The sequence below is a fragment of the Cynocephalus volans genome, chromosome 10, assembly GCF_027409185.1.
Source record: "Cynocephalus volans isolate mCynVol1 chromosome 10, mCynVol1.pri, whole genome shotgun sequence".
Classification (NCBI taxonomy): domain Eukaryota; kingdom Metazoa; phylum Chordata; class Mammalia; order Dermoptera; family Cynocephalidae; genus Cynocephalus; species Cynocephalus volans.
The window spans coordinates 105,404,147-105,423,606 of record NC_084469.1 but is presented as its reverse complement, the minus strand read 5'-3'; the positions used below and the strand labels follow the sequence as shown (position 1 = coordinate 105,423,606).

The 19,460-nt window shown below is 54.6% G+C and overlaps 1 protein-coding gene across 2 annotated transcripts; it reads right to left on the bottom strand.

Annotated features, from left to right (window-relative positions):
• Positions 1–247: 247 nt before the first annotated feature.
• ZSWIM4 (zinc finger SWIM-type containing 4) lies at positions 248–19,372 on the bottom strand. 2 transcript variants are annotated; one of them, XM_063111960.1, is made up of 14 exons: positions 19,042–19,372; positions 16,732–16,933; positions 14,509–14,865; positions 12,989–13,137; positions 12,748–12,898; positions 11,604–11,771; positions 10,472–10,831; positions 8,964–9,101; positions 8,451–8,705; positions 7,626–7,761; positions 4,526–4,680; positions 2,983–3,146; positions 1,744–1,825; positions 248–1,210 (listed from the first exon to the last, which is right to left on the bottom strand). In XM_063111960.1, the coding sequence occupies exons 1-14, from the start codon at positions 19,192–19,194 to the stop codon at positions 351–353; spliced, it is 3,330 nt and encodes a 1,109-aa protein (XP_062968030.1). In that variant the 5' UTR covers positions 19,195–19,372; the 3' UTR covers positions 248–350. The 2 variants fall into 2 exon arrangements, with proteins under 2 accessions (XP_062968030.1, XP_062968031.1); XM_063111961.1 differs by having other exon boundaries at positions 13,058–13,137.
• Positions 19,373–19,460: the final 88 nt, after the last annotated feature.

The window sequence follows — 19,460 nt, the reverse complement described above, 5'->3', positions numbered from 1 at the left end:
CTGTTTCCCAGCCCCCCTCCCAGAGCCCAACCCAGGCCTGCGAGTTTGGGGAGGGGGAGCTTGCCTATTGCTCTTGGGGTGCCCAAGGTGGGGTCACACCAGCTGCCCAAGGACACACACCCTTCCAGGCTTCTGGGTAGTGGTATGGCTTCTGCTCCTGGAGTCTTGCACACTCGCACGCACACTCCTAGGCACGCACGTGGCAGGACGCCACCCCCTCCCCTTCCCTTTCCCCTTCCCCCTCCCATCTCCTGACTTAATACTGAAATGCCACCCGAGGTCCCCCAGTGGAGAGCAGGTGTCAGGAAGGGGGGGGCAAAGGGGGATCTCCCTCCCGCGACTGCTGCCCCTCAGCCAAAGCGCTCCCGCACAAGAAGCATAAGTTTCTTCTTGCCCTTGTAGGTTTGTTTCAGATTCTCCAAGAACCGGGCAAACTGAAGGTGCCCATCGGGCGCCAGCAGGAAGGTCTCACGGGCCTTGCCCAGGAACTCAATGAAGTCGCCGTAGTGCCGTGGGCTGATGTGCGTGAGGCGGGAGTGGCTGGTGGCGATGTAGGCCGCCACCGCCGCATCCAGGAGCTGGCAGAGCGGTGCCCGGTCAGCGCCCAGTGGCTTGGCAGCCCGGCGGGCCCCCAATGGGCCCAGGCCAGGTGCCGAGAGGGTCCAGCGGCGCAGGATGTCAGAGAGCATGGGGGCACAATGTATGCTGCGGATGATGAGGGGGACCAGGGCAGAGAGCTCGTGCCGGCCCAGCGAGTGGCTGAGTGAGCAGGCCCACAGCACGTCATTGACGGCGGGGTGGCTGTCCTGGTTGAAGGCGATGCTCAGCTGCGCCAGAGCCAGTGTCGCCAGCTTGTAGGCCCGCAGTGGCAGGCCACGGTGCTCCATATAGCGTGCCACTGTGAAGAGGTGAGCGTGGCCCAGGCCGCCGGCTGCCGCGTCCAGCACGATCTGGTAGGCCGCCTCGAAGGCCGCGTGGTTCTTCTCGCAAAGGGTCAGGGCGGGCAAGGCGCAGTTCTGAGGGTCCTTCATGGCGCACTGCAAGGCCAGGGTGCGGGCGCAGGCCCAGAGCTCCTCCCGCTGGGGCGTGTCCAACTGCAGCCGTAGCAGTGTGGCATGTGTGGTACCTGTCACTGCCACGATGGTGGCCGCCTCCACCGGTGTGAATAAGGAGTACCAGTTTTGCATGATGTTCATCAGGGCTTGTGGGCCTGGTGGGAGGTGAGAAACTGATCAGGAGGGGCAGGGACGTGTAGGTGGGTTTACCCCTCCACCGCCATCCTCCTCCACCAGCCAGGGCTGAAGAGAAACTCCCTCGACCTCTACACCATGCTGGATGGAGACTTCGTTTTATCTTTACAAAGGATTGGGACAGCTGGACTGGATAAGAACTCTGTGTGGCGGGGTGGGAGGGCTAAAGCTTCGGAGTCCTCCTGCTCTTCCCCAGCCACTTTTTATATTTACTTATTTATTTTGGCAGCTGGCTGGTACAGGGATCCAAACCCTTGACTTTGGTGTTATAACACCGTGCTCCAACCAACTGAGCCAACCGGCCAGCCCTCCCCCAGCCACTTAAACCTGGCCAGCCTCCAGGCCTTTGTCTAGCTGCATCCCTTGGCCCGATATTCCCTCCCAGCCTAGCTCTGAGCACAGGCTGGAATCAGGGAAAAGTCTTCTCTCTCATCAGTGGTACCTGCAGAACCAGAACAGGGAGGTGGCAATGGGTCCGGGTGGGGGCTCTCACCGATCTCCGTGGCACAGCTGACCAGCCAGCGCACCATCTCCCTCCGCCGCCAGGTCATGGTGTTCAGGGTCATCCGCATCACCTGCAGGGTGGGAGGGGGAGGAAAGAGGGTCACCTAGTGTCTTGTGCTGGCCTACGGAAAAGGGTTGGGAGCCTGTGGGGTCCAGAAAGGCTGGGAGGTTAAAGGCTGATCCAATGAACCTCGGCAAGTGACCTCATCTCTTTGGGCTTCAGTTTCCCCATCTATAAAATGGTGATAAATATAGTATCTACCTCACAGGCATATGGTGAGAATTAAACAAAATTACATAGGTAAAGGCACAAGGTTGCTTGAAAATACTCAGTTAACATCAGCCATTACTTTATTTATTTATTTATGTATTTTGGTGGTTGTTCGGTACAGGGATCCATCCTTGGACTTTGGTGTTATCAGCACCACGCTTTAACCAACTCTAACCAGCCAGCCCCAATACCAGCCATTACTATTGCTGCTATTGTTGGTAATATTCTGAGGTCAGGCCCAAGGGATCCTTTCCCATGGATCTTAACACTGGAACAAACCAACTTGTCCCCTCTCTCCCCCAAATTCCATGCTTCACATCAGCAGATTCCCCACTGGAGACCTAAACAAAGCACCTGCCCTCCAGCCCCACCTTCAGATCCCAACCCCCAATAAGCACCCTACACTGCAGGCCTCTCCCCTGAGGCCCCGCCCCCAGCTCCTGCCTTATGGACCCTGCCTTCTGCAAGTTCTTAAGTAATGGGTCCCTTCTCTAAAGCTCCGTCCTTGTCTTCCCCCGCCACAGTGGCTTCACCCCCGCATAGGAGACTGTCCAGGGCCAATTCTGCCTCTGCGGGCCCCTAGCTTACCTGTTTTACCTAGGAAGGCCTCACACCATCCTGCAAGCTGGCCCAGAGCTGTTCCTTATTTTCTTATTGAATTTCTGCCACCCTCCGAGGCCCCGCCCCCTAGGTCCATACCCAGGCCCCGCCCCCAAGTAAGCTCTTTATTGGTAGGCTCTGCTCCCACCCTCTGCTTCAACCACGATCACCCATGGTCCTTAACCAATAATACATCAGCCCCAGGCCCCAGCCATAGGCTCTGCTCCTTTTTGTGGCCCAGGCACATGCCAAAGGCGAAGTTAACCCTCAGGCCCCATCCCCCAGTGTGAGGCGGGGCTCACTCAGGCCACGCACCGAGGCAGCATCGCCCTCCTTCATCCACCTGGTGGTCCTCACCTGCAGGCCCAGCTCCAGTGCGATGCCCAGCAGTGTGGTGTCTGGTGGTGCGTTGGCTGGGGTGGCTGTCTTGCAGGCGTCCTGAGCCAGCTTGAAGAGCAGGGCTGGCGAGTGGATGTTCTGCTGGATGGAACCCAGTACAGCGTGCAGCCACTTGGGGTCTCCTGGGTGGAGGGAGGGACAGAGGGAACCATTGGACACACCCCAGCACCAGCCCCTGTAGCTGCACAACCTGTTCATATAGGTTCCTCAACCCAGAGGCTTGTGCATGTCTGAATGTGGAGAAACATGCACCAGGCAATGGTTCTATGAAGACTGAGACCCTCAGTGCCCTCCCCCCGAGCTGCCAGTTCTCTCCTTTTCCCCCACTTTCCCCCTCCTCTGTTCCAGCAGGAGGTAGCCATCTAGGGACCTACTGGATACCTAGTCATCAAGGGCATTGATTCTGGACCCAGAATGCCAGGGTTCAAACCCCTGCCCTGCCATGCACTAGCTGTGTGACCCTGAGCCAGTCACTTGACCTCTCTGTGCCTTGGCTGCCCCATCTGTAAAATGGATAATACTAAGGCAATGGTACCTGCCTCTCAGAGCTGGGTAAGGCCTTAACATAGCAAGGGGCTACACAAATGTTAACCATTATGACTATTACTATCATTGGTTCAGACTATCATTCATCCTCTCTTGGCTCCAGTCGCACTGGCCTCCTCTTTGTTCCTCAAATATAACAGGCGTGGTCCAGCCTCAGGGCCTTTGCACTGGCTGTTCCCTCTGCCTGGAATGCTCTTCCCAGATGCTATGAACTGAATTGTGTCCATCCTTCTTCTCCTCCTCCATACTCATACATTGAAGCTTTAACCCCCAATGTGATAATGGTTTTTGCAGATGGGGCCTTTGGGAGATAATTAGGGTTAGATGATGTCATGAGGATGGGACCCTCATGAGGATATTAGTGCCCCTATAAGATACACCCAAGAGCTTTCTCTCTCCCTCTCTCTCTCTTTCTCTCTCCACCCTCATGATATGAGGACAGCAGGAAGGTGGCCGTCTGCAAGCCAGGAAGAAAGTCCTCATCAGAACTGACCATGCTGCCACCTGATCTCAGACTTCCAGCCACCAGAGCTGTGAGAAAATAAGTTTCTGTTGCTTAAGTCGCCCAGCCTATGGTATGTTATTATGGCAGCCTGAGCTGATGAAGATGCCAGATATCTGCATGGTTCCGCCCTCACCTTTAGGTCTTTGCTTAAATGTTCACCAGCTTTATTTGCTTCTGTAGCACTTATTTCGTTCTCATTTACTGCATCACTCTCTTCTCCACCTTGTCTATTGCCTGTCTTCTCCCACTAGACTGTAACACCACAGGGCAGGGCATTTGGGACAGTTTTGGCACCTGCTAAATCCCCAGCACCTGAGACAGTGCCAGGTGCATACTGAAGGTGCTCAAGGACTATTGGTAGAACTTGGGAATAGTCTAAAAGGAGGTAGGAAAGGCAAGAGGGAAAGGAAGGAGAGGGAGATGGGGAACGGGGACAGCCACCACCCTTACCCTTGGCGGCTGTCAGCATGGTGGAGGCCAGTTCACACTGGCGGGTCTCCAGGTGGCCGAGGATGAACCAGCGGGGGAAGTGGTTGCTCATGATGGAGTCCAGTGGGTTGGGGTGAGGTTCTCCAGCTGGAAAGGCTGTCTCCAGGACGGGCAACCTGGGGTGAGGGGAGAAGTAAGCTTGTGGTGAGGCAGGGCTGCTGTCTCCATTCTTTCTAGAAAAGAAAGTCTTTCTGCCCCAGCCCCAGCCTCCCCTCTTGGGCCAGCAGAGCCCTGGGCACCCATAAAGACAGAAGATGTGTGTGCAAGATGTTAGCTTCAGTGTTGTTTATAAAAGGGGACAGGAAATGATCTAGATGCTCATCACTTGGGAGTTGGTTAAATAAATGATACTCTCAGGGCCGGCCTGTGGTTCACTTGGGAGTGTGGTGCTGATTACGCCAAGGACACGGGTTCGGATCCCTATATAGGGATGGCCAGTTAGCTCACTTGGAGAGCGTGGTGCTGACTACACCAAGTTAAGGGTTAAGATCCCCTTACTGGTCATCTTTTAAAAAAAACAAAACATGATGCTCTCTGCATGCACTGAAAGCCACATGGCTGATAAAGAGGTGAGGGGACTACTTATGTCCTGATGTGGCCCCCCATTTGTCCCTCTGTGACCCCCCTTCCCCTCGCTGGCTCTGCTCCAGCCACTGTTTCCTTAAACATCCCCTAAACACACCAGGCACAGTCCGACATCTGAGCCTTTGCACTGGCTGTTCCCTCTGCCTGGGATAATCTTCCCCAGGTACCCTGATGGTTCCTCCCTCACCTCCTTCGGGTCTTTGCTCAAATATTTTTCAGTGGGCTGGCCCATGGCTCACTTGAGAGAGTGCGGTGCTGATAACACAAGTTCGAATCCCTATATAGGGACGGCCGGTTAGCTCACTTGGGAGAGTGTGGTGCTGACAACACCAAGTCAAGGGTTAAGATCCCCTTACTGGTCATCTTTTTAATTACAAGCACATATGAAATTACAACTTCCCACTACCAATGCTGTTTATCTCTTCCTTATTTTCTTTTCTCCATCACATTTGGCACCATCTAACATACAACATAGTTCACATATTAATTTATTTACTGTCTGTCCCTCACTAGAACATCAGCTCTATGAGGGCAGGAATTTTTAACTGTTTTTTTCACTGCTGCATCTGCAGCAGCCAGAACAATGCCTGGTACACAGGAGGTGAACAACTAATGTTTGTTGAATGACTTAACGTCCCCCACTAAGGTATATTGTTAAGCGGCTCACTGTACATGTGGTTTTGTGTTTACAAAGTTATTCTAAGTTGCTAGATGTTATTAACAGTATGGAAGAGGAGTCAAGATTATTCTGGTTCCAAATATTACCTAAATTGCATTGCTGTGTGACCTTGGGCAGTGGAAGACATCTTAAGCCTGTTTCTTTATGTGTGCGGAGTACACAGACTTATTTTGCTGGGTTGTCTTGAAGATTTTATGGGGTACTATGAGTCATAAACTTAGACTAGGGGTCAACATCTTTTTCTGCAAAGGGCTGAATAGCCAATAGTTTTGACTTGGCAGGCTATTCGGTCTCTGGTACAATGATTGAATTTTACCACTGTCGTACAAAAGAAGCCACAGACAATACACACATGAAATGAATGTGGCTATGTGCCAGTAAAACTGTCTGGACACTGAAATTTGAATTTCGTATACTTTTCACGTGTCACAAAATATCCTTGTGATTTTTTTTTTTTAACCATTTGAAAATGTTGCACTGGCTGGTTAGCTCAGTGTGACGTTGATCACATCAAGGTCCAGGATTCGACCACTGTTACTGGCCAGCTGCCAAAAAAAAAGTAAAAACCGTTCTTATCTCATGGGCTGTAAAAACAGGTGGTAGGCCAAACATGGCCTATGGGCTGTAGTTTCCTGACCATTGGCTTAGAAAAAAGTCTTGCTTATAAAGGCTGTTTTCTAAATCATGGTTCTGATTGGATCCTCATACCAGCCAGCAATACATACAATAAGAAAAAAAAGAAAAAAAAAAATCATGGCTCTGGTCTGGCCACTTAGCTCAGCTGGTTACAGAATGGTGATAAAACACCAAGGATAAGGGTTCGGATCCCCATACTGGCCAGCTGCCAAAAAACAAATAAATAAATCATGGCTCTTGCATGTTATTCTTTTCAAATATTCTGGAAAGACACGTCCCAAATTGTTTGTTTGCTTTGGTGGCTGGCCAGTAGGTGGATCCGAACCCTTGACTTTGGCCCAAATTGTTAATAGGTATCTCTGAAGGATGGGATCAGAGGATAGGGGACAGGTTTCATTTTATTGGTTGGCATAGTTTACTACAGAGAGGACTTTTAAATATTCTGCTTCTGTGATCTGCTAGTACATGTGAGAAATGATAATGTTATTCATTGCCATGTTTTTTTGAAATATAGCATAAATGTCTACTGACTCCAGACTGGTTCTTTTATGGGGCATCCCTCTAGTGGAATACTATGCAGTGAGTCACATAGTATGTAAAACGACAGAGCCTCTAAGATGTAATCGTCAGTGAAAACAAGGCACAAAGAACAGGTATAGGATGTGCCACTGGTGTAAAAGGAGGACCAGCTTTCAATTTCCAGATTACGGGTTTGCGGAAATCTGGACTCTTGCAGGATAGATAAGAACGTGGTAACATTGCTTGTCTCAGGGCCAGCCCGTGGCTCACTTGGGAGAGTGTGGTGCTGACAACACTAAGTCAAAGGTTAAGATCCCCTTACCCGTTCATCTTTAAAAAATAAATAAAAACCAAAAACCAAAACATTGCTTGCCTCCAGAGAGATTTGGGTAGGCTGAGACAAATCTGCCTAGAAAAGGATTTGACATTGTGTACCTTCTGCCAATTTCCTGAATTTAAAATAATATTACACATTTCTATCTAACAATGAAAAGCACGTGGCAGCATCGACTGTCAGGGTAAGGGAGACTGAATTAACCAGGCTGTGAGGTCAGGCTGGAGGGTGGGGCTCCAAGCCATCCTCCAATCCCCCTCCTGCCGTTATCACCCACCTTGTCCGTGTCCCCAGCTGCCTGTCCTTACCTCATGGCTCGGAGCGCGAGGCGATAGGCCAGGTCGGGGTCATGGGGCAGCAGCGCGGTAAACAGGTAGCGGGCACAGGTGTGCATGGGCACGCTCTCCCGGAACAGCACCTCTCCAAAGCCGCTGAAGGGACCCCCTGCAGGGACAGCCCGAATTCAGCCAGTAGGTGTGGGCTCACCTCCGCCCCTCCCCAGGTCTCCCAAGACCCCAGGCTCCAAGTTGAGGATGGGCTGGCTCTGGGATAGAGTGGCTGGGGACAGAGAGGTCCTGAGGTAGAAGCTCAGAACTGAGACTGGGACAAGCGCTCGGTAACCCAAAGAAAACAGGGGACCCCGTGTGGGCAGGACTCAGATGTGCGGTGGGGCCGGAGAGTGGCGATGGGGTTGCACACGCCCCGGGGCAGGGCCAATGGCCCAAGACCAGCAAGGCCCAATAGCATAGAGGAGAGCCTGGAGGGGGCGAGGCCTCACTGCACACAGGCCAATAGGGCGAGACCATGGGCGGAGTCAATGAGGCCTGGGCCGAGTCAGGCGCGGTGCCTTTGTGGGGATTGGGTGGAGTCGTCTCCCAGTCCAGCATCATCCACTAGGCTAATTGGCTCCAAGGTGAGTACGGGGCAGAGCCTCACCACTAGCCGCAGTTATTGGCTGCCAGCACGTGCTAGGGGGCGGGACCAACAGATGGATCGTACCTTTTAGGAATTGCAAAGGTATGAGTGGCCAGTAAGGCCCAGGAGGCGGGACTAGGGGCGGGGCCTCTCTATCCAGTAGCGACCAGGCCACTATAGGACAGGGGGCAGGACCCTCCCTTTCGGGAATAGCTCACCTTCCAACAGCAGCCCCGCCTGCTTGCGCAGCACCTGCACCAACCGCTCGTCCAAATCCACCTCCTCCAGCAGGGCCAGCAGCTGCTCCTCGTTGCGCACCACCTTGTCCTGGGCGTACAGCCCCTCCGGCAGGGCCCGCTGCTGCCCCAGCCCCAGCAGTGCCACCTCCAGCGCCAGCGCCAGGTAGGACTCCCCAGGACTCCCAGGCACAGGCACGTGCTGGTAGGCCACCTTCCGCTTCTCGGGGCTTGAGTCTGGGGGAGACAGACCAAGGCTACTGAAGGCAGACCCCCTTCCCAGGGAACCCCCTGGCCCCTGGCCCCAAGCGTGGAGACTGGGGGCAGGGTGGGGTTTACCAGAGCCCATAAGCTCCCATCACTCATAGGGGATGGGGCCCCTGCTAGCAGCAGCTAGGCCTATGGTGGCCTCACTTTCAGGAGAAGCTAAGCCTACTGGCTCCCCACACTGGTGGGGATTGTCCCAGTTCCTTCAGGGGTCTCCAATGTGGGTACCTGGGTAAAGGACGAGGGCCTCCTCCTCCAGGCGACAGGCCTCCAGGAGTGCCCTGCAGAGGCAGCCGATGGGGTCCAGGGGGTGGCCCACCCATCCTTCCGTGTTGGTGATGCAGGTGGAGCCTTTCTGGAGCAGCTCTGCAGGTGGAAAGAGGGGGCTTAATACCCACCCGCTCACCCAAGCCTGGGGGAAGGGAGCTTCCTGTTCCTAACTCCCAATCCAGTGCAGCCCAGCCTCCCAGTACTCCCCACCTGCCCACTTGCTGGCTATCCTCTCTGCCCTTGGGTTGTAGTTGTACAGTAGCGCTTGCAGACCCAGGCCTGGCAGGGCACTTTCTAAAACACCCAACCAGGTGTCATTCCCCTCCTCGTAGCCCTTAATCCCTCCAACTTCTCTGAAGGTGAAGCTCAAAGAGCTCTCAGGGTCTCCAAGGGCCAATATGCAGTTCCTTCATATGGTGGTCACCTGCCTGTCTGTAACCCCATCCTCCAGCCTCCTCCTCCAAACTGTGCATTCTCTTGCCTCTGGGCTCCCGCACATGCTGTTCTTTTACCTGGCATACTCGTCCTCTTCACTTTGCCTGGGGATTTTTTTTTTTTTTTTTTTTGTGGCTTTTTTTATGGTTGGCCGGTACAGGATTGAACCCCGAACCTTTGTGTTATCAGCACCGTGCTCTAACCAGCCAGACCCTCCTGGATAACACCTGGTAACATCTTAAGGGTGTTAAGATCTCAACTTAGCACTCACCTCCTCTGCGGGGCTTTCTTTGATACCTCTAGTCTGAGTCAGGGCTCTGCCAGGGTACCAGAGTCCCCATCCTTCCCCCATTACACTCTTCAATTTCCTGATAATTGACTCATCAACCCCATTACCCGGAAAACTCAACTGGTGGCTTCCTTCCTGTCCTCTGTCCACAAATGTTTTTCTTTTTGCTCAGTGTGTTTGTTTTTTAATACAAATTTGAATTTGTTGCCTATGTTTGAAAATCAGTAAATTCCACATCAAATAATCCAGATTTCTGGCCTCTCTTGAAAAATCAGAAGATCTGGCCACCCTAGGTCCGTGTCCCTGAAAGGCTTGGGGCTGGCACCTGCCTCTACCACAGGGGCTGGAAGCTTAGAAACTACATTTCCCAGATTCCTTTGCACAAGATGCTGAAGAGCAGAGAGAATGAAGCCATTATTCCCCTACAGCAGCCATGAGCAGGTGTGCGGCCTCCTGCAGGGTGCAGACATGAGGTTCTGCTGGCAGGTTCTGGGTGTCTTCTTGGGAACTGCCCCCTAAGGGGCATAGCAGTTTGCTGTGATCCCTACGCTTTAGAGTTCACGAACCCAAAAAGCTGCTTCCATCCTGCAGCCCTTCCAATGGTTTCATGAACCCTCAATCCCCTGTATTAAATTCCTTTCTGCTCAAGATACCTAGAGTGGTTCTGTTTTCCTGGTGGGACCCCAAGCGGTTGCATTTGTGTCTGCAGCCCCTGGGACACGATGACACCATTACCGCCCACCTTTTTTCTGCTGTTTGTAGCTCTCAAGCTGGTGCCGCCGCTGTAGCCGGAGCGTGTTGACTATGGCACCTGCCAGACGCAGGGCCTGGCGGGGGTATCCATGGGCACGCAGGGTGTCCACACGGGCGCAGGCGGTGGGAAAAGGTTCGCCCAGCCAGAGTGGGCGGCCCTGGGGGTCGAAGGTTGGCTTGTCACCACCCATGTTGCCTGTGAGGCTGGGGCTATAGGAGTCACTGGTCAGGATCCTCTGCAGGTGGGTGTCACTCCAGTGCAGCTCTCCAGCTTGTAGGGCGCGGCCAAACACTGTGTGGCGGGAACTTGTGGCTGCCACCTCCTCCTCTTCCTCCTCCTCCTCCGGGCCTGCAGGAGAGGTGCCAATAAGGCCCAGTGAGGGGGGCACTAGCAGTCGAACTGTGGCCAGCTTCCCCCACCAAGTGCCGACTTGGGGTTAGGCCCTGGGCAGAGGGATGGGTATAAGTCATCTTCCCAAGCCTGGAAGCAGCTCTTCAAAGATGTGTATGTGTGTGTCAGGGGGCGCTATTACAGCCCCATCATACAGGTGGAAACCTGAGGCTGAGTAACTGTCTTTCTCTCCCTGCTCACCCTGCTCACCCTCTCTGTCCCGTCTCCTCAATCTCTCCCTCTCTCTCTTCCCTGCCGTCTACTCTTCTGTCTGCCTCTCTCTCTATCCCTTTCCCCATCATCTCTCCCTCTCTTCATCTTCTTTTTTTTTTTTTGGCTGCTGGCCAGCATGGGGACACGAACCCTTGACCTTGGTGTTATAACCTCTTTCTCTTCTCAATATCTTACTTTGTTTCCTCCATCCCCTGTTTGACTCCATCTGTCTTCTCCCTCTCCCACCCTCTTTGCCTCCATATCTGGTAGGAGGCCAGGCAGGGAGACCAGCCCAGAACTGCAGGTGTCTTAAGCCTTTTGCCTCCCTGTCCCTCGGGCTGCCACTGCTCCTGCCCTCAGCACTTGCTCCTGCCTGGCTGCGAGGACAGCCAAAGGCTGGGGCCCCCTTTGCTCTCCCCCACGCCGTCTCTCTCCTGGGACAGAGTTCCACAGTGGGAGGCTGGGTCACTGTCAGTGGTGATGGTTTTGGGGGGCATGGCAGGGACGCCTCTTGTACCTGGGCTGGGGGCTGAGGTGGGCTGCAGGCTGGGGCCATCAAAGGAGTACTTGCCCTCTTCCAGTGGGCACACGTCCAACTTGTCCCACTTGCCAAGCAGCTGGAGCCAGGCTGCCTGCTCCTCTGGTTTGCAGTGAGGGCTCAGTACGACACAGACCCACAGGGCTCCTGAGGAGGCAAAGGGGAGGCTCAGCATTCATGCAGTGCTTAGTGTGTGCCAGGTACTGTTCTACTTAATCCTTACCTCAACCCTCTGAGGTTGCAACTAATAGTCTGTTCAATTTACAGGTAAGAGAATGGAGGCACAGAGAGGTAACACCACTTGCTCAAGGTCATTCAGCTGGTAAGATGGAAGTCAGGATTCAAGCCCATGCCACCAGGATCCTCTCAGTATTTTTTCCTTTCTATAGCATTTATCACCATCGAACATAGGGGTCAGCAAACTACTGAGCAGGAAGAAAACTGAACCCACCACCATGTGTTTTTTCTTTTTTTTTTTGGCAGCTGGTTGATTCGGGGATCTGAACCCTTGATCTTGGCATTATAACACTGTGCTCTAGCCAGCTGAGCTAACCCGCCAGCCTTTACCAGGTATTTTTGAATGGTCTGCAAACTAAGATTTATTTTTACATTTTTAAATGGTGGGGGGGAGGCAACCAAAAGAAAAATATTTTTCAACTCATGGAATTGATATGAAATTCAAATCAATAAATAAAGTGTCCATAAATAGAATTTTATTGGAATGCCACCACTCCCACTCAGTTACATATGTCTGAGGCTGCTTTCCTGCTACAAAGGGTAGAGCTGAGTAGCAGCAACAGGGACCAAATGGCCTGCAAAGCTGAAAATATTGACGATGTGGCCCTTATAGAAAATGTGTGTTGACCTCTGATCTAATGGTCTAGTGATATTTTATTGTCTGTCTCCCCCTCCAGGTGGTAGCTCCGTTAGGGCAGATTTCTGTGGATCTTGTTCTCTGCTGGAGCTCCAGCGCCCAGTACAGTGCCTGGCACAGTGGAGGTGCTCGGTAAATGTTTGTCAAATGAATGGAGAGTGAATTACAGGGACAGACCCTAATCTCAGAGCAAGGAAGACCTGGGAGCTGGAGCACCAGTGTCAGCGTGCCCTGGAGTCTGGGCCTCACCCAGCTCGTCCCATAGCTGCCGACACTTGTCCGTCATGCCTGCACCCTGCTGCCGCCACAGTGCCAGCCGTGGGTCCTGCAGGAACTGCTCGGTCATGAGGATCAGCATGCGTGCCCCGTTGGAGTCCCGCATCCGCAGCATCTCCCGCACCTGCACTGGGGACAGGGTGGTGAGGAAATGGGGGGGCGCCGGCACCAGGGCCTTCTGATTCCCTGGGCCCCCCCCGAGCCCATGCAGCACCTTGCTGAACATGGAGCGCAGCTGCTGGCTGGCCCCGTAGTAGCCGCCGTTGGACAGCAGCTGCTTCACCTGCTCCTGGATCTGCTCCTCGTCCAGGTGCCAGCAGTTGGCATCCTCAATGCCTGCGCCTGCTGTGGGGTCTGGGGCGCCTGTGGGGAGGGAGGGAGGGAGAGAAAGCTGAGGCTGGGGTGGGGGTGGGGAGAGGGTGTCTGCACCTGCCATCCATCCATTACTGCAAATTATGCAACCTATCCCAAAATTCCATGCATCCCACCTGAAGCACCACCCAGGTATCTGTCTATCCATCCGTCCATCCTGCCCACAACATCATCAACTCATTCATCCATTTAAGTCATCCATCCAATCCATTCATCCATCCCACCCAAACCACCACCCACCCATCCATCCCACGTCATGCCAGCCTCTATCCATCTATCATCCACACACCCATATCCCTTACACAACTACCTACCCACCAGTCCATCATCCACCCTAACCGCAGTCCACACCCACCTACTCACCTATATACTCAGCCCATTGATCTATCCACCCACTCAACCACCCCACTGACCTTCCCAAACCATGTGCACCAACCACTCAAAATACTCACCCCCCCACTCATCCACTGACCCACTCAACCATGCTGTCCACCCACACAACTGACCCCAATTCTCTATCCATCCTTCCCCTATCAAACCAACCATTCTCAAAACACCCATCCACTCTGTCCATCTGCAATGTCGGTCCACACATACGAACCTTCCATGTGCCCATCAGCTCACTCCCAATCCATGTACCCATTGGTCCTTCCATTCTTCCACCGCCATCAGTCTACCTCAAAGTCCTCCCACTCAACCACCCATCCCCACCTCCAGTTACCACCAACTCCCATTCACCTCTGTCATACTCAATCCCCCATGCATTCAGTCCACTCGTTATCCCACACCATCAGCTCACCCCAACACCCCATCACGAACACTTTCTGCTCCCACTCAGCCCCACCCTCAGTCATCCATCCATGCCTCCACCCACTCCTCATCCATCTCCCTGCCCTCCCACCATTACAGCTGGGCAACACAGCCCCTTGGAGCCCCCAAATGCTCCCAGTCCTCACAACATCTCCTGGTATGTTCCTCCCCCCGGATACCTCACCCCTGACACTCACTAAAGTTCACCTATACCCTTCGTGGCTCCACCACACCCACGTCGTGTGATCCTGAAACACCCCCACGCTGGGGCTGAACCTCGCATATGTTCCCTTAACTGAGGATCTCCCCTCCTGCCTTTGCCCTCTGCCCCTTAACTAATTTCCAACCAATCATCTGCCCCAGGGCCAAATTCTATTCAGGATCTGCCATTTACTAGGTGTATGACCTCAGATCATGCAGGCAAGGTCGCTGCCTCCCCCACTGATGTATCCAGGGGACAAGAAAGTTCCATGACAAATGCCTGGTGCACAGCAAGTGAGGGGGCTGTGAGCTGGGGCCTCACTGCCCCCATCAGACCCCAGTCACCCTTACCATGCACCAGGTTGATCTCAGAGCCCAGCAGGAGGATCTCATCGGCCAAGCGCTGGGCGGTGGGTAGCACCTCGGTGTGGTGGGCGCTGATGAGGTACTGCACAAATTTCTGCAGCTGGTCACGGTTCATCTGGGACAGCGTCTCAGAGATGGGCAGACGCAGCTCCACCTGGCGGGCATGCCGGATGCGGTACAGTGACAGGGCCACCACGTGGGCGCAGTAGAAGAGGTCACGGTTGTCGCAGCCACAGCTCACGGATGTGATCTTACAGCGGTCAAAGCTGATGGAGACGTGGTAGAGGCGCTCGGGCTCACCAGGGCCCCCTGGCTCCCGGATGTTTCCGCTGAGGTGGAACCCTAAGACCGATCAAAGCCATACTGTCATGGCTGTGTCAGCCCAGAGACAGGCGGTGTTTGTCCACGGTGCACAGCAAGAAGCAGACGCAAAGCCCAGCTGAGTAACCCAGCACAAGTCACTTAACCTCTTTGTGCCTCAATTTCCTCATCTGTCCAACTGGAATAATAATAATCCTCCTTGTGTGGTTGTCATGAGAATTAAATGAGTTAATACTTGGGAAGTGCTGAGAACACGGTTGGCATAAATGGAAGTCCTAAGGAAACGCTTGCTCTTACTATAATTACGAATCATAATACTACAGAGATGATGTTGAAGGTGGTTTTCTCAGATCTTGGGTTACCATGGATACAGCCAACTTCCTGGGGAGATGCCAAAGGCCTGTGATACCTGGGGGCAATGGGCTGACGTGGCAGGCCAGGGGCCAGGTCACCCCTTCACCCCCTGCCCCTCCCTGGCCCCCAGGCAGCCCAGATGCAGGCTCATCTGACTGGTTGGGCAGCTCGGGCCTAGCCTGCGTCACACAGGGAGATGGCTTCCTCATACCGGCAGGAGGTGGCCAGGAGCCTGTGGATGGCTGGGATTTGTCCCGTCAAGGGGGCTCCAAGGCTAACAGGGACCATGGAGGGTCATCTTGGCTGAGCCCCTGCCTCCAGCTGGGAGATGTGGCCTGCCTCATGGGAGATGTGCAGCCCCAGGTCCCACTGGTTTTCTGGCTCAGCCTCTACTGGTCCTCTTCTGAGCCCTGCTGCCTGAGGTCTGAGGCTTTCTGCCCCCCTCCGCTACTTCTTCTCCTCCAATCTGGCCTCTGCAGTCCCTTCCTTTCCTTCTGGCTCACAGCCTTCCCCCAACCCCCACTTGGGCCCCACTGCCTAAGGTCTAGGATCATTTTTCACCTCTAGCTTTAAATCTCTTTCCCCTACCCTTACCTGGACCCCGCTGCCTGAAGTCTGAGGTCTAAGATAATTTTTCACCTCTAGCTCTAAACCTCTGCTCCCTACCCTCACCTGGTCCCCCGCTGCCTGAGGTCTAAGGCCAACCCTCAGAACTGATCCTAAACTTCTATTCTACATTCCCATCTAAGCCCCATTGCTTTAGGTCTGAGACCATCCCTCAACAATGGCTCTAAACCTCTGTCTGATCCCAACTTCCACCCGAGTCTCTCTGCCTAAGGTCTGAGACTATCTCTCACCTCTGGGCTCTAAATGTTTGTGTCCAACTTCTGCCTGGGCCCTGCTGCTTAAGGTCTAGGATCATTCTTACCTCTTGTTCTAAACCTGTGCCCCAAGACATCACCAGAACCCTCTGCCTGGGGTCTGGAGCCTCCTCTCACTTCTGGTTTACAATCACTCCTCTGACTCCCACCTGGGACCTGCCCACCTCCCCATGTCACCACATCTTTCCCCGTGCCCCATCTCACCTGTCTGATGTCTAGGACTCTGGGACACCTTTGGCCTTTAGCTAATCACCTCTCACCCACACCCATCTGGGCCTGAAGACTGAGGTCTAAGACCTTTATCATCATGATCCAACCTCTACCCCCACTCCTATAGTGGCCTCCACCTGGGATCTGGGACTAGCCCCCACCTTTGTCCTCAACCCTTATCTGGGCTACCTAAGTTCTGGGACCTTCCTTCTTCCCATTTCTGGTTCACCACTCTTTCCCCCACCCTCCATCTAAGGCCCACTGCCTGAGTTCTAGGCCGATCCCTTAGCTTTAGCCCCTAATATCTTGTACAACCCGACATGGGCCTCGAAACCTGAGGTCTGTAACCTCCCCGCCTCCGGCCCAGGCCTCCCTCTAGTTCCCCCTCCTCCAGGCCTGCTCCAGATTTCCCCACCTCCCTGGCAGGGGTGGGGTCACTCACCCACTTGCAGCACTCGGTCTACGGCCCCACTCTGTAGCAGGTGCAGCCCACGGGTAAAGGGAACCCGGGTGTCCTGCTCGCCCTCCAGGGGCTGGTAGCCCAGTGACGAGTACATACATATCTCCCTTTCACTGCGTGGAAATGACCAGAACACGATGCGCTTCTGGACCGGCTCGGGCACCCGGGAGAAACGCTCCTCGACCTGCGGGAAGGGCGCAGGGCCGGTGGTTAGAAACCCGCCTGGGCTTGAATCCTGGCTTTGCTGCTTACAAGCAGTATGGCCTTGGGCAATTCATCTGGCCTCCCTGAGCCTCAGTTTTTTCATGTGTAAAATGGGCATGTTAACAGCCCTGACCTCCTGAGGATTGTGAGGATTAAATGTGCATTAATGTATATAAAGCAATATACAATAACACCTGGCCTATAGTTAGCATTCTAGACCTTTCTGCCACTTCCCTCCTGGATGCCAGGTCCCAGGGTCCTGGTGTAATATCCTCCAATCTCCCAGGCCTTGACGGAACAGGAGGAAGTTAGACAAAAGCAGTAAGAATAATGATCTAGGGCTGGCTGGCTACCCAGCATAGTCCTGATAATACCAAGGTCAAGGGTATGGATCCCCAGACCAGCCAGCCGCCAAAAAAAAAAAAAAAAAAAAAAGAATAATGACCAAGGTGTACATTTTCTTAGCCTACACTATGCTAAATGCTTTACGTATGTGATTTCCCTTAATTGCCACAACATCCCCATGAGTTGATACTAGATCATTACCCTGTTTTATGGTCGGGGGAATTTGAGGCTCAGACATGGGGTGAATTCACTTGTTCAGAGTCCCAGAGCTGGCAAGCTCCAGCTCCCAAGACAATCTCCATTCCCTAGTTTCCTCTCCATGCCCCTCCCCTGGGAAGTTCCCCGAGGAGGGGAGGGGTGTCCTGGCCACCCCCGTGGGCTCCAGGCAATGAAATGAGCTGGTTGAACCTGAGTTCCAATCCAAGCTTGCTATTCACTGGCTTGGTGACCTTGGGCAAGTTTCTCAACCTCTCTGTGCCCCAGTTTCCTCAAAGTGGGAGTGAGAACAATAATTCTCAAAGGGTTGCAGAGGATTCCATGAGCTTCTGAGGGTCAAGGGCTTTCTTAACACCTGGCCTGGCAAGAGCAGGTACATGGGAGCCTTGCAGGTGGTTTTGGGATTATTCTGTGTGCCTCACACACGATGAAGGGGCAGGGGCCTTCCTTAGCCCCAGTCCTGCCTGGGTTTCTGGGGGAAGTGGGAGAGCCAGTGACTGGCCCAGGGATGACTAAGGAGGGATTTTCCGGTCTGTGAATCAGAGCCTGCCCCATCCACACTTGGCCTAAACTCATCCATTCTAGTCCTACCTCACTCAGTAGAGGCCAGGGAGCAAAGAACACCCCCCAGGGCTGGACAGAGAACAGAACCCATGGGGGGCTACGGAAGGCTTGGTGGAGTCCAGGCCATGCCTCCAGCTCCTTGGGGCCCACATTGAGTTTGGGAAAGAAAAATTCAAGAGCCCCAGCCCTGGGGCACCCTGGCAGTGCCCTCAGAAGCCACGGAGGCGGGGTCCCAGGTGCACCTGTCCAGGTACCACCACCCCAGCCCTGCCCCTGGATGCCTGGCTGGGACAGGGACGAGTCAGCAGTGGTGGAGGGGGGAAGGGACCCCAGCACTTGAGTAATCCCAGCAAGGAGGGGCTGGGAAGCCCCAGGTGGGAGAGATCTGGAGGAGAAGACGGTCCCCAAGGGACAGGTGGGTTCTGGAGATGGGAGGGCAGGGATGGAGAGGACGAAAGGGGTGTCTTGAACTAGGATCTTGAGAGATGGAGGACCTGGAGGGCAAGAATGGGGGAGTGTGAGTCTCTAGGGGCTAAGATCAGGGGAGACAGGGTGTCCTCAAGTGAGGGTTGCTTTTAGGAGTTGGAGAGAAAAGTGAGGTTTGAACGGGGTACCCTTATTGGGGGACGAGGATGAGGTGGGAAAGAGGGGTACTAGGGGTTGCGGGTGGACCCGGGGGTTGGATCTCAGGAATCTGGGGCGGGAGGAGGAGAAGGAAGTGTCCTGAGTCAGGGTCTGGGGCGCTGAGGGGCAGCGATGGCAGAGAAGGTATGGGGTGTGTTATAAGGTCTGAAGGGCTGAAGTGAGAAGATGAGGGTGTGTTTCGGGGCAGGGTTAAGGAGGTGGAAGCTCAGGGGGGTCTCGATAGGGGCTAGGTCCGGAGCCTGGGGGTTGGGCAGGGGGAGGAGAAGGCATGTCGGGGAAGGAGCTGGGGGTGCGTCCCTCCCCCTCCCCCCCGGTCACCTGCTCGAAGGCCCAGCTCTCGGCCACTCGCTTGGCGCTGAGGTCCAGCAGCGCCTCGGGCCGGCCCCGGCCGCGCGCGGCCCCGGCCCCGGCATCGCGCTCCTCCGGTCCCGCGGGGCAGCCGCGGCTCCGCTTGGCCGCGGGGGGGTCCATACAGCCGGGCCGGGGCCGGGGCGGGGCCTGGGGGGGGTCGGTACGATGCCCGCTCCGCTTCGCCGGCTCCTGCACGCCCTGCCCGGCTTCGCGTCCTTCCTCCGCGCTCGGCCGCTTCGGGACCCCCGCCGCACCCACCCCCGCCCAGCGCCGGGCCGGCCGGGTGACGCGGCCCCTTTAAGACTCTTCACAACAATGAAGCTGCCTCGGCCGCCGCTTTAACCTCCGCCGTCGTCCCGCCCCCTCCGCCCGTCCCCATTGGACTC

What these genes read in the sequence shown, in the direction of transcription:
- ZSWIM4 (XM_063111960.1), bottom strand. Translation starts at nt 19,194, where the DNA reads ATGGACCCCCCCGCGGCCAAGCGGAGCCGCGGCTGCCCCGCGGGACCG. An exon ending in CTACAAACAGCAGAAAAAAG is followed by an intron (nt 9,102 to 10,471) that starts GTGGGCGGTAAT and finishes TTCCACCTGCAG; the next exon opens with AGCTGCTCCAGAAAGGCTCC. An exon ending in CAGCTGTGCCACGGAGATCG is followed by an intron (nt 1,211 to 1,743) that starts GTGAGAGCCCCC and finishes ACCTCCCACCAG; the next exon opens with GCCCACAAGCCCTGATGAAC.